Source organism: Leopardus geoffroyi, chromosome C1, assembly GCF_018350155.1.
Source record: "Leopardus geoffroyi isolate Oge1 chromosome C1, O.geoffroyi_Oge1_pat1.0, whole genome shotgun sequence".
NCBI classification, from domain to species: Eukaryota; Metazoa; Chordata; class Mammalia; order Carnivora; family Felidae; genus Leopardus; species Leopardus geoffroyi.
The window spans coordinates 188,520,914-188,534,227 of record NC_059328.1 but is presented as its reverse complement, the minus strand read 5'-3'; the positions used below and the strand labels follow the sequence as shown (position 1 = coordinate 188,534,227).

General features: G+C 40.9%; 1 protein-coding gene across 2 annotated transcripts in view; it reads left to right on the top strand.

Annotated features, from left to right (window-relative positions):
* The first annotated feature begins 11,513 nt into the window (after window positions 1-11,513).
* SUMO1 (small ubiquitin like modifier 1) overlaps window positions 11,514-13,314 on the top strand; it is a 35,488-nt gene continuing 33,687 nt past the window's right edge. Inside the window, exons 1-2 of one of the 2 annotated variants that reach the window (XM_045480778.1) lie at window positions 11,514-11,656; window positions 11,952-12,172. In XM_045480778.1, coding sequence (XP_045336734.1) covers window positions 12,161-12,172 — 12 coding nt within the window. In that variant the 5' untranslated portion in view covers window positions 11,514-11,656; window positions 11,952-12,160. Of the gene's footprint in view, window positions 11,657-11,951; window positions 12,173-13,314 lie in introns of those variants that run through there. The other variant, XM_045480779.1, reaches the window with a different exon arrangement.

Genomic DNA, 13,314 nt, shown 5'->3' with positions numbered 1-13,314 from the left:
AGAGATACAGGTGTGATGTTTTGAAGGGGCACATGCACCCCCATGTTTATAGCAGCACTATCAACAATAGCCAAAGTATGGAAAGAGCCCAAATGTCCATCGATGGATGAATGGATAAAGAAGATGTGGTATATATACAATGGAGTATTACTCAACAATCAAAAAGAATGAAATCTTGCCATTTGCAACTCCCTGGATGGAACTAGAGGGTATTATGCTAAGTGAAATTGGTCATAGAAAGACAAATATCATATGACTTCACTCATATGAGGACTTTAAGAGACCAAACAGATGAACATAAGGGAAGGGAAACAAAAATAATATAAAAACAGGGAGGGGAACAAAACATAAGAGAGTCTTAAATATGGAGAACAGAGGGTTGCTGGAAGGGTTGTGGGAGAGGGGATAGGTTAAATGGGTAAGAGGCACTAAGGAATCTACTCCTGAAATCATTGTTGCACTATATGCTAACTCACGTGGATGTAAATTAAAAAATAAATTAAAAAAATTAAAAATTAAAACCAAACAAAGCAAAACAAAACAAACAAGAATACCTTATCAAATCAATGATGGTCAAGTCACTACCATAAATATAATAAAGGGGGCTTGGGAAATTTCAAATTCCTGATTCAGCAATCATGCTACTTTCATTGGCTAAGGGGCATTTGAATTGTTTCTACTTTTTGGCTATTATGAATAATGCTGCTACAAACATTTATGTACAAGTTTCTGTGTAGACATATGTTTTCACTTCTTTTGGATACATACCTAGTATATACATGACATTCCTGAGTCATATTTAATTCTATGTTTATCTGCACAGTGCCTGCTATATATAATAGGTGTTCTATAAACATTTACTGGATGAAGTAATACATAAATGATTTTGCTGTTAAGAAACAGTCACTTGTAATTCTTCAGTGAATACACTGTCAGAGTTTTTCTTATGTGTGCACATTTATATGTTTCTTCACAGAAAAATAAGATTATACTGGGCTGCCTGGGTGGCTCAGTCAGTTGAGCGTCCAACTTCAGCTCAGGTTATGATCTCATGGCTCATGGTTTCAAGCCCCGAGTTGGGCTGTATGCTGACAGCTCAGACCCTGGAGCCTGCTTCATATTCTGTGTCTCCCTCTCTCTCTGCCCCCACCCACTCATGCCCCCCCCTCAAAAATAAATAAGTTTTTTAATTTAAAAAATAAGAAAAAATAATTCTATGTTTAACTTTGTGAGAAACTGTCAACCTGTTTTCATAGCATCTGCACCATTTACATCCCCAGCAGCTACACTTGAGAGTTTCAATTTCTCTGCATCCTTGACAACACTTGCTATTTTCCATTAAAAAAACCCACAAAACTGTCTATAGGGTATGAGGTAGTATTTCATTATGGTTTTGATTTCCTCTTTTAATTTATTAAAACAGTTGTTTTTTTCTTGCAAAGAATCATATGAGTGGCACTTTTTGTATGTAGGGTGAGGGGGCAATCATTGTCTATAATCAAGATGTAGTAGGAACTTTTTTTTATTAAAAAATTTTTTTTTTCAACGTTTATTTATTTTTGGGACAGAGAGAGACAGAGCATGAACAGGGGAGGGGCAGAGAGAGAGGGAGACACAGAATCGGAAACAGGCTCCAGGCTCTGAGCCATCAGCCCAGAGCCCGACGCGGGGCTCGAACTCACGGACCGCGAGATCGTGACCTGGCTGAAGTCGGACGCTTAACCGACTGCGCCACCCAGGCACCCCAAAGATGTAGTAGGAACTTTTAAAACTGTGTTTTAGTCAGGATAGGACAGATTATGCTGTGGTAACCAGAAGTTCCATGGGGTGCCTGGGTGACTCAGTCAGTTAAGCATCTGACTTCAGTTCAGGTCATGATCTCACAGTCTGTGAGTTTGAACCCCAAGTCAGGCTCTGCACTGACAGCTCAGAGCCCGGAGCCTGCTTCGGAGTCTGTGTCTCCTTCTTTCTCTGCCCTTTCCCCGCTGGTGCTCTGTCTCTGTGTCTCAAAAATAAATAAACGTTAAAAGTTCCAAAAGTCAATGAATTAAAATAATAATGGTTTATTTCTTTCTCACACTACATGTGTACTGTGTGTTGGCAAAGGAAGGGGCTGTATTCGTCATGGTCACTCAGGCTCTTAGGCTAATGGAGCAGTCACTATCTCTAAAGGTGCTAAAATGTGTACTAGAGGAAAACAGATTTTGGGGCTGTTTCACACTGCCAAATTACATATTCTATTACATGTTCTCCTGTAAATGATATTTGTCACTTCCATTCACAACTCACTGGCCAATACTAGTCATAGGACCTCATTCAACCACAGGGAAGCTGGTAATCCTATTGTGTGCTTGGAAGGTTGAGGGTCGAATATCTTTGGTAAGCAGCACTCATATATACCAGAGTCTGCCCTTCTGGTCATAAAATACTTGGCTCACTCTCCTTCTTGCAGGTAAAATACACTCGGCATCCTCCTAGAGAGACAAACCAACAGTATCATCTAGTCACAGCATCAAGCAGTAGTCTGCAGTCAGGGAAGCAGTGAGAACATCCCATTAGTCCAGGTGTGGGTCTCTTGTGATCTAGAGACCTGTGAACTAAAGAGGCAAGTTATCTGCATCCACATACTCAGTATGCCAACTGACATGCCAACTATAATAAAGTCCCCATTTAGAGAGGGGAAGAATGGAAGGCACAGAGTAGTCACTTGTCCGAGGATGTTTTATCCTTGTGGTGAGGAATGTGGTCTTGTTTAGGCCTTAATCCTGGTCTTTGGGAGGGACTCCTTTGTCCATTGTTCTCCAGGTCTCTTGCTGCTGCCCTTCTGAGAGGTTCTTTTTGTTACTCTCCTTGGTCATATGTGAATAGTGGACATTGTAAAGCATACTTTTTTAGGGATGTTTTGCTCAGCTTTGCTAGCCTACTTTCTGCTTACAAAGTGCTGGGGCCCCAAGATTTGCTGACTTTTTCAATCTAGAATTATGGTTTCTTTGAAGCAGTGTACCTCTTTCAAGAACCTAAGTCTTTTAGGAACTTCTACTTCTGGCAGAGGGAGACTAGCTTGCTTTGAACTAACTTACCTGTTGAGACCTCCTAGAAAAGATGGAGAAAAAGAAAAAAAAACACATTTATTTGAAAGCATCTGAGACTTACCAAAGCAATGAGGATTTTTAGGGAAAAGGTGGCAGAGAGAAGTCCAGAGATGTAAGCCCTACTTTGGTACCATTTTTCACATTGTGGAATTTGCCGACCCAAAGGTGATGGCTAAGAGGATAAGAAACTGAGCAGAAAGCAGCAGCTGAGAGATGGAGAAGCTGAACAGAGCTTTGGACTAGACAGATAAAACATGGAGTTCAACTGAAGAATATACATCCCCCCCCCCCAAGTACATGTGCATCACTTACCGAAATTGACCATATGCTATTCTCAACAAATCATTAAGGACTGAAATCATATAAAGTATGTTCTCTGACCACTGTGAAATTAAGTGAGACATTTATAATAAAAAGACATGTTGAAAATTATCATACACTTTGAAATTAAGCAATAAACTTTTATTTTTTATTTTTAACTTTAGAGAGAGAATGCATGTGAGTGGGGGAGAGGGCAGAGGGAGAGAGAGAATCTTTTTTTATTTCCAATTATATATTTTTAATGTTAAATATTTTCCAGTTGTACATGCACAGATTTTATTTTTAAAAAATTTTTAGATGCCTATTTATTTTTAAGAGAGAGAGAGAGGGGCGCCTGGGTGGCGCAGTCGGTTAAGCGTCCGACTTCAGCCAGGTCACGATCTCGCGGTCCGTGAGTTCGAGCCCCGCGTCGGGCTCTGGGCTGATGGCTCAGAGCCTGGAGCCTGTTTCCGATTCTGTGTCTCCCTCTCTCTCTGCCCCTCCCCCGTTCATGCTCTGTCTCTCTCTGTCCCAAAAAGAAATAAACGTTGAAAAAAAAAATTAAAAAAAAAAAAAAAAAGAGAGAGAGAGAGAGACAGAGCATAAATAGGGGAGGTGCAGAGAAAGAGGGAGGCACAGAATCCAAAGCAGGTTCCAGGCTCTGAGCTGTCAGCAAACAGCCCAATGAAGGGCTTGAACTCATAGACCACAAGATCATGACCTGAGCCAAAGTCAGATGCTCAACCACTGAGCCACCCAGGCACCCCTCAGACTTTAGAGTCAAATAGTTTCTACAAGGCTTGCTATGAAAATCAACAAGTTCCCTGCTGTACTTTCTAGTTTTCAGTTCCCTCAAGGTAACTACTTCCAATTGAGAAGAGCACAGATCCCAATGAGGGGCTCAATCCCATGACCCTGGGATCATGATCCAAGCTGAAATCAAGAGTTGGTTGTTCAACAGACTGAGCCACCCAGGATTCCCAAAGGAATAAACTTTTAAAATAATCCATGAGTTAAAGGAGAAATTACAGTGAACAGTAGAATTTTTAAATTAAATAATAATGAAAATATTAATACAATATGTCAAATTTTATGGGATGAGGTTGAGGCTGTGTTTAGAGTGAAATATTTACCTTTATTTTTTGCTCCTTCCCTGAAATATTTACCTTTAAAAACACATACGCTTATTAGAAAAAAAGAAAGTTTAAAAATCAGTGATCTCACTATTAATCTGATAATGCTAGAAAAAGACCAAATTAAATGCAAAAAAAAAAAAAAAAAAAAAAGCAGAAGAAAGTGGCATAAAAGCAGAATTTAAAAAGCAATAAATTTACAATATAGAGAATCATGAAAGTGAAAGTTGTTTTGTTTCTGGTTTTTGTTTTTTTGTTTTTTTGGAAATGACTAATAAAACTAATGCACCCCTGATGAGACTGGGAAAAAATAGAGAAGGTACAAACAAGCAATATCAGGAATAAAAAGGGAGGAATCCTATTGATTCTAGAGGCTTACAATATTGATATGCTTTATTCTATACTTGATACATAATAGCTTCAGAATATATTGTTATTAATATTAAACTTATTTAAAATTTACTTTTTAAAAGTTTATTTACTTTGAGAGAAAGAGAGAGCAGGGGAGGGGCAGAGAGAGAGGGAGGCACAGAATCCCAAGCAGGCTCCAGGCTCTGAGCTGTCAGAGCTGGGAGCGGGGCTCGAACTCATGGACCCTAAAATCATGATCTGAGCCGAAGTCAGATACTTAACCGACTGAGCCACCCAGGTGCCCTTCTTCTTTTTCTTTTTAAAGTTTATTATTTATTTCGAGAGAGAGCATGTGTGAGTGAGAGCAGGGAAGGGGCAGAGAGAGAGGGAGAAAGAGAATCCCAATCTGGCTCTGTGCTGACAGTGTGCTGACAGCATGGAGCTTGATGCTGGGCTCCATCTCACCAACCTTGAGATCATGACCTGAGCTGAAATCAAGAGTCAGTCACTTAACTTAAGCCACCTAAGCACCCCTCCTCCTCTTCTTCTTCTTCTTCTTCACTTTGTCCTCCTCCTCTTCCTTCTTCTTCTTCTTTCCCTTCCCCTTTCCTTCTCATTCCCTTCCCTCTCCTCCCTCCTCCTTCTTCTAAACTTCTATATCTTCTGATTTCTTTCCCCTGTGAGAAAATATGAGTGCAGAGTTGCAAGCTACACTAATTTCTAATTATATGGGCAGTTCTGTTCATAGAAGACAATATGTTTTTTTTAACTTTATTTATTTTTGAGAGACAGAGAGAGAGAGAGAGAGACAGAGAGGGAGAATGCTAGTGGGGGAGGGGCAGAGAGAGAGAGGGAGAGTGAGAATCCCAAGAAGGATCCGTGAGAGTTCCACTGGGGGCTTGATCCCAAGAACCATGAGATCATAACCTGAGCTGAAATCAAGAGCCAGGCACCTAACCGACTGAGTGCCACCCAAGTGCCCCAGAAGACAATATGTTAATTGCACCTGTAAGTTTAATTTAAAAGGCCTCTTCTTGAGAACTGATATTATAATAGGGAAATTATTTTTAAAATTGTGGTAGTTGAAGTTTTTTTTAAGTTTGTTGGATGATCTGCCGAGGGATGGGAAATGTTTGCACTTTTTGTTACTTTGCTTTTGAATGGCATCTGAGGCCATTCAATAAATAAATAAATAAATACTCCTTCAGACAGCAAAGAGGCTGTTTATCCCTGAACTCAGGAATTTATTCTTGGCTAGTTTGTTCATCAATTAATACAACTGTGGAATTTGCTTTACCCATAGTGCCATGTTAGTGCAGGAAAAACCTGTTGTGAATCTTTGTGGGGGAAGGGAAGGAGAGGAGAGATAAAGAGCTGTTAATACCAAGGCATAGGTACATAGCAGATGTGCAGGTAATGTTTAATTTTAATTTCTCCAAGAATCTTGTTTGAGAAATGATAGAAAATTGGTCCAAGTTCTTGGTGTTTCTTAGTCCCTCCAATATTACTTTGAGAACACCATTCTTCCATTTGGTTTAAAAATTTGTCCTTCTAGGGTGCCTGTGTAGCTCAGTTGGATGAGCATCTGACTTCAGCTCAGGTCATGATCTCACAATTGATGGGTTCAAGCCCTGCATCAGGCAGGTTTTGTGCTGACAGCATAAGGCTGCTTGGGGTTTTCTGTCTCACTCTCTCTCTGTCCCTCCCCAGCTCAAGAGCTCTCTGTCTCTCAAAAATAAATAAATAAACATTTAAAACAAACAAACAAACAATTGTTCTTCCTCTTTACTACTATCACCAAACTTATTCACTTGTTCATTGGCTTCCTTACACTCCAGGCCCTGTAGTCATTGTCATGTAGAGTGATTTCAATTTCTTTCTTTCTTTCTTTCTTTCTTTCTTTCTTTCTTTCTTTCTCTTTCCTTTCCTTTCCTTTCCTTTCCTTTCCTTTCCTTTCCTTTCCTTTCCCTTTCTTTTCTTTTGCTTGCTTGCTTTCTCTTTCTTTCTTTCTTTCTTTCTTTCTTTCTTTCTTTCTTTCTTTCTTTCTCTTTCTGAGTGAATTGAATTTCTATGTGATAACCTACCAACACCCTAGTCTTCTATTCCTCTGTCTCTTCATTTCTTAGGGCACTTGAGCCATGTACTTCCAAGTCCACACCCTAGTCCTTGTCACCAAGACTTTCTCCACTTCTGAGATCCTAAATTCAGACCACTCTTTTATTGACATAACACACCTAAGGAATGTAAGACACTTCTGGCAATAACTGTGGTTCACTGTGGCTGTGATTCTGGAGGTGAGGAGTGAGGGGGAAAAAAAGAGGAATAAACTCTTGAGGACATTCATCTAAATTTCAGAGGTTTACTTAAATTTGAAAACCCTCACAGGTGATTTTGATGGGTATCCTGCAAAGAGCATTTCTCCTGCCCTCTTTACCTGTTATATATCACTGAAGGAACTGGATCCAAGATCTCCTGTGCTCAAATACTGACTCCATCACTTGGGTGAATTCAATCTCTCTTGTCTCTGTTTTCTCATCTATAAAATGAGGATAGTTTTATTACTTTATAGGATTAAATGAAATAATAAATGTGTAGTACTTGGAAGAACATCTGCCACTCAGTAAGTGTTAATAATTATCATCAACAACATTCATATGCCCCTGATTTCCAAAGCTCTTATGTTCAGTCCAGACTTCTCTCAGTGCTCCAGATCATATCAATTGCCTCCTGGACATCTTGCCTTGAATAACTCTGGTACTGCACACTTACATCTAAAACTTATCTCTCTTTTTTTTCTTTGCAAATCTGCTCTTCTTCTCCAAGGTTTTCTATCAAATCTTTAAATGATATCACCATATCAGGTTACCCAAGTTAGAATCTAATAAATATCCAAACCTGATGATTGTATCATCTTCATTTCCATTTCTACTACCATTGTTCTAATTCCCTGTAATTCTCTTTTTTTCTTTTGGATTACTGCTGCAGCTTTCTACCTTATTTCCCTCAGTTGTCTTGCTTTTCCCCACTGGAATCTGGTATAATTTCTTCCCCGGGTTAAAAACACATTATGCCCCCCTTACTCCTCCTCCCTCCACTTCCAACCTCAGGCCTTTCAGGATTAAGACCACATTTCCTAATATGATTTACTAGATTTTCAGTGAACGGTCCCTTACTTTCCTTTCTGGAGTTTTCTTTCTAGCTCCTACCTCCCAAACCGTGGTCCTATCATACAGAACTTGTCATGCTTGCCTCTTTCCCTCTTCCCACTTGTCTCGGCCAGGAAAAATATCTCATTTTACTTCCTCTAGCTTAAAATATGGTCTGTGGAATACTGGAGGACCTGAGACCTTTTAAGGCGGTCTTCAAGTTCAAAACTATTTTTGTAATAATATTTAGACATTATTTGCTTTTTTCACTGTGCGGACATTAGCACTGAGAGTGCAAAAGCAGTAGTTTGTAAAACTGCTGGCCTTTTAGCATGAATCAAGACAGTGATGCCAACTATACTAGCATTCATCGTTTTCCTCACTGTGATGCACTTGAAAACAAAAACCTAGTTTCACCTAAGAATGTTCTTGAAAGAGTAAAAAATTAATTGTGGTAGGCTGAACAATGGCCCCCTAAAGATGTCCACTTCTTGATCCCTGAAATCTGTGAATATGTTACCTTACATGGCAAAAAGGATTTTGCAGGTGTGATTAAGAATCTTGAGATGAGGGGCGCCTGGGTGGCTCAGTCAGTTGAGCGTCTGACTTTGGCTCAGGTCATGATCTCACGGTCCATGAGTTCGAGCCCCACGTCGGGCTCTGTGCTGACCACTCAGAGCCTGGAGCCTGTTTCAGATTCTGTGTCTCCCTCTCTCTCTGACCCTCCCCCATTCATGCTCTGTCTCTCTCTGTCTCAAAAATAAACAAACGTTAAAAAAAAAAAAAGAATCTTGAGATGAGGTGGTTATCCTGGATTATCTAGATAGTTCAATGGAATGACAAGAGTTCTTACAGGAGGGAGACAGAAGGGTCAGAGTCAGAGAAGCAGGTGTGATCACAGACAGAAGCTGAGGAGAAGAAGAGGGAGAGGTGAGGACGAAGGGGTCGGGGGGGTGAGTAAGGGGGGCTAGTTGCATGGAGGGGGGCTAGCATGCGTGGAGATGAAGAAAGGGACCACAACCCAAAAAATGAAGGTGGCATCCAGAAGCTAAAATAGGTAAGAAAAGGAATTCTTCCCTGGATGCTCCAGAAGGAACATGCCCTGCAACACCTTGACTTTTGACTCTCAGAACTGTAAGAAAATAAACTGTGTTGTTTTAAGCCATGACGTTTGTGGCAGTTTCTCCTAGCAGCAGTAAGACAGAAACATTAATTTTGTTAAATTTCAATGCTCAAATAACATTTTTAAATATTCTACATGAAGAAGTACAGCCATTTCTTCTCCATAAGATGGCAATCTCTAGGAAAAGCACACAAAAGATTGAGGTATACGCTGATTTAGCCACTTTAAAAAAAGGAACACGGTTTTTAAGTGACAGAATATGGCAGGTCAACAATCATTATTCAGACTTAGAGCAGCTATTTTCTCAAAAAATGAACAAAAGAGCCTAGCAAAGAAAACTATTGCCAATATTTGTTGTCAATGACAGAAGTTGAGCTTTTACATAAAAATTAGCATTTTGAGGGACACCTGGGTGGCTCAGTTGGTTAAGTGTCTGGCTCTTGATTTTGGCTCAGGTCATGGTCGCATGGTTCATGAGATCAAGCCCTGCATCAGACTACGCACTATCAGCCCAGAGCCTGCTTGGGATTCTGTCTCTCTTTCTTTCTGCCCCTCCCCATCTTCTGTGCAGCACACATGCATGCACTCTCTCTCTCAAAACAAACGAACAAACAAACAAACAAACTTAAAAAAATTAGCATTTTGGAAAACTAGTATTCATCATTGTGAATTTGACAGTGATGAATACAAGTTTTTTTCTGATGAGTCTAAAAATAGTATTATTGAAGATGTTTTTTGATGAATCTGTGACAATAATGAATATGATTTTAAAATATTTCATAATGAAATGTGTCAACATTTAGGAAATCTATATGATTCATTGAATCAATGTTTTTTAAATGAGCAATCCATGATGTTACAAAATTATGCATGAGTAAAATATCTATACAAAGTGTAAGAGCAATGGATTTTTTATGTAATAGAGAACAGAAAGTTCATTCTTTGTCCTCTCTCTCTGCCCCTCCCCTGCTCACTCTCTATCTCTCTCTCTGTCAAAATAAGTAAAAAAAAAAAAAGAATCATTCTTTGTGGCTCTTTCCCTTCACTTAGCATGTTTTCAAGGGTCCTCCACATTGTATGAGTAGTTCATTTTCATGACCTAGTAGTATTCCATTTTAAATGTATACCGTTGTTGTTTACCCATTAGTTAGCTGTTGGCATTTGGATTATTTCCACTTTTTTGCTATTATGAATGATGTTGCCGTCAATATTTGTGTAACTGTTTTTTTGTATGGACATGTCAATTCTCTTGGGTATATATCTAATAGAATTGATGGGTCATTATAACTTTAACAATTTGAGGAATTGCCAGAATATTTTCCAAAGCATTTTATATTTCCACGTGGTGTATGTGTTCCAATTTCTCCATATCTTTGTTAATACTTATCATCATCTGTCTTTTTGATTATAGACATTCTAGTGGGCATGAAATGGTACTTCACTGCAGTTTTAATATGCATTTCTCTGATGGTTAATGATGTTGAATATCTTTCCATGTCCATTTCTCCATTTGCATATCTCATTAGGAGCAATGTCTAGTCAGATCTTTTGTCCATTTAAAAATTGTTTCATTGTATTATTGGGGTGCCCGGGTGGTTAAGCATCTGACTCTTGATTTCAGCTCAGGTCATGATCTCATGGTCATGAGTCTGAGCCCTACATTGGGCCCTTCACTGACAGTGCAGAGCCTGCTTGGGTCTCTCTGAATCCCTCTCTCTTTGCCCCTCCCCTGCTCACACTCTCTGTCAAAAATAAACATTTAAAAAAATTATATTATTTATCTTTTTATGATTGAATTGTAATAGTTCTTTATGTATTCTGAATATGAGGTCCTTATCAGATATATTATTTGCAAATATTTTCTTCATTCTTCAGATTTTTTCAACACGAAAGACAGTTTTTAATTTTGATGAAGTTTTATTTATTTTTGTTTGGTTGCTTCTATTTTTGGTGTCATATCTAAGAATCCATTGCCTAATCAAAGGTCTAGAAGATTTATGCCTGTTTTCTCCTAAGAGTTTTAAGTTTTGGCTCTTACATATAGGCCTCTGATCCATTTAATTTTTCTTATGTTGTGAGGTAGTGATCCAAATTCACTCTTTTCCATGTGGATATCCAGTTGTCCCAGTAACATTTGTTGAAAGACTTCTTTTACCATTAAATTGTCTTGGTATTCTTGTCAAAAATTAATCAGTGTATGAGGGTTTGATTTAATTCCAGATTCTCAATTTTATTTCATTTACCTAGATCCTTATCTTCTACCCTATGCCAGTAGGGCCACTGTATTTTAAAGATGAAATTATGTAAGAATCATTTTTTAGCTCAGAGCAACCAATTCTAGAGTTGGAATTACCTCCTCCTCCCTACCAGTTTAGAACTTTCCCAAGAATCTCTTTCATCAGTAGCCATCAACATTGTGTCCAATGGGATCGTTTTGTTTTGTTTTTCTTTTTGAAAAATCAAGGTCATGTGTCAGGCCAGGTGGCTGATTAACCACAAGTTATCTCTAAGGTAAGAAGTACTGGTATTCAATAGAATTTATTTAGGGAAGTTGACGACCAAAGCCAGGAAGGGACAATAGAAATATCTTGGCTCAGCTTTCAAAAACGTGCAAGGTGTCGGAGGGGTGGGAGCGCGGGCTGTCAGTACGGTTCCAAACAGTGAGACTGGGGACCGGGAACTTCTCCCCTGGAGTACAGGCTCCGGACGGAGGCGAAGGGTCGTCAGTAGAGCTGGGGAGACTGGTGTTAATTCACTCGCGCTACCACCAATAAAGCAGCTCTCCGGCCCTCCCGCCTCCCGGCAGCTTCCCCCACCCGTTTTCCCGCCTCGCCTTTCCTCTTTTCCCGATCCCTCCTCCCAACGCGTAGCGGAAGTGACGCGACGCGTAGCGGAAGTCCCTCCAGCCGCGGTGTTGTGCTGTGGGGAAGAGAGACGGATTTGTAAACCCCGGAGCGAGGTCTGCCTACCCGAGGCCGCTGCTGTGCGGAGACCCTGGGTGAAGCCACCGTCACCATGTCTGACCAGGTACCGGACTGGGAGCGGTCTGATAGCAGTGGCCGAGTCCTTACTCAGCTGGTGCGCCTGCCTCTCGGCTGGGGCCGGGGATGGAGGCGCGGGGGAGGGGAGCGCGGAATGGGGGAGGGGGCGGCCGGTGGGGACTCGGCCGGAGAGGGAGGGGAGTGGACTAGTGTTGGAGTCGCTGGGGCCTGCAGCGGGCCTCCGGGAGCCGCCCTTGCTCCTCTCCCGGCCTGCTCATTACCCCCCTTCCCCCCCCCCCCCCCCCCGCCCCAGCGTCTGTGATCGCGGCCTCCCTCGAGTCGTTCCCCCTTCTTTTTCCGGGGTCGGCCAGGTGCAGAGCCCAGCTTCAGCTTCCCTGAGAGGGTCCCTGGGGAACATGTCTGTCTCCCTGTCCTGGGGACTGACTGTAGAAGCAGGGCCCTAGGCCCCAGTTATGTAACGGGAGACCATCCCAGCCCGGGAGGCTCTGTGGCCCTGAAAAGCGGGTGGACTCCACTTTTTGGTTCTCGGTGTTTAGATTGTCCAGGAGTGGGGACGTGGGGGCGGGAGACGTCTGGTGTTGCTGGGAACCTAAAAAGCTCTGCTTTCTGTTCGGATTGCAGCTTGGGTAGGGCCGCCGCTGCTCTGCTGAGTCTTTTGCAGTGTGTTGGTGCAGAGCTGTCGCCTCTTTTCTTGTACTTTCCCATTTCTTACTCGGGATTGGTTCAGAAACTCTCCAGTTGTAAGAGAGCACTCAGAATAACCAAGAAACAAAGTAGAAAGAAACTGCTAGGGCAACATTTCATCTGGGCATTAACCTGAAGCTGACTGATACTTTTGAAGGAAAGGATAGGAAAACTCAATGTAGAGCAGTTGCATAACATTCACCGAAAGCTGCCTATTATGGCCAAGTGCTCCATCTCAGTGTTAATATAAAAAATTTACTTGGGATTTGCACTCGATCAGGAGTGTTCAGTTTTGCTTGGTAAGTTTTTCTTCCTCATCCTTTTTCAGTTAACCACGTTTATGGCTAGTTTTTAATTCATAACGTTTGTGTCTGGACTTCGTTTTGTTTGCTCAGATGACTGTGACTTTTTAAAGTCTCTTTGGATCTTTCGCTTGTTTAATGATATTTATCTAGAAAAGTTATTTTTCATTCAACTCCATAA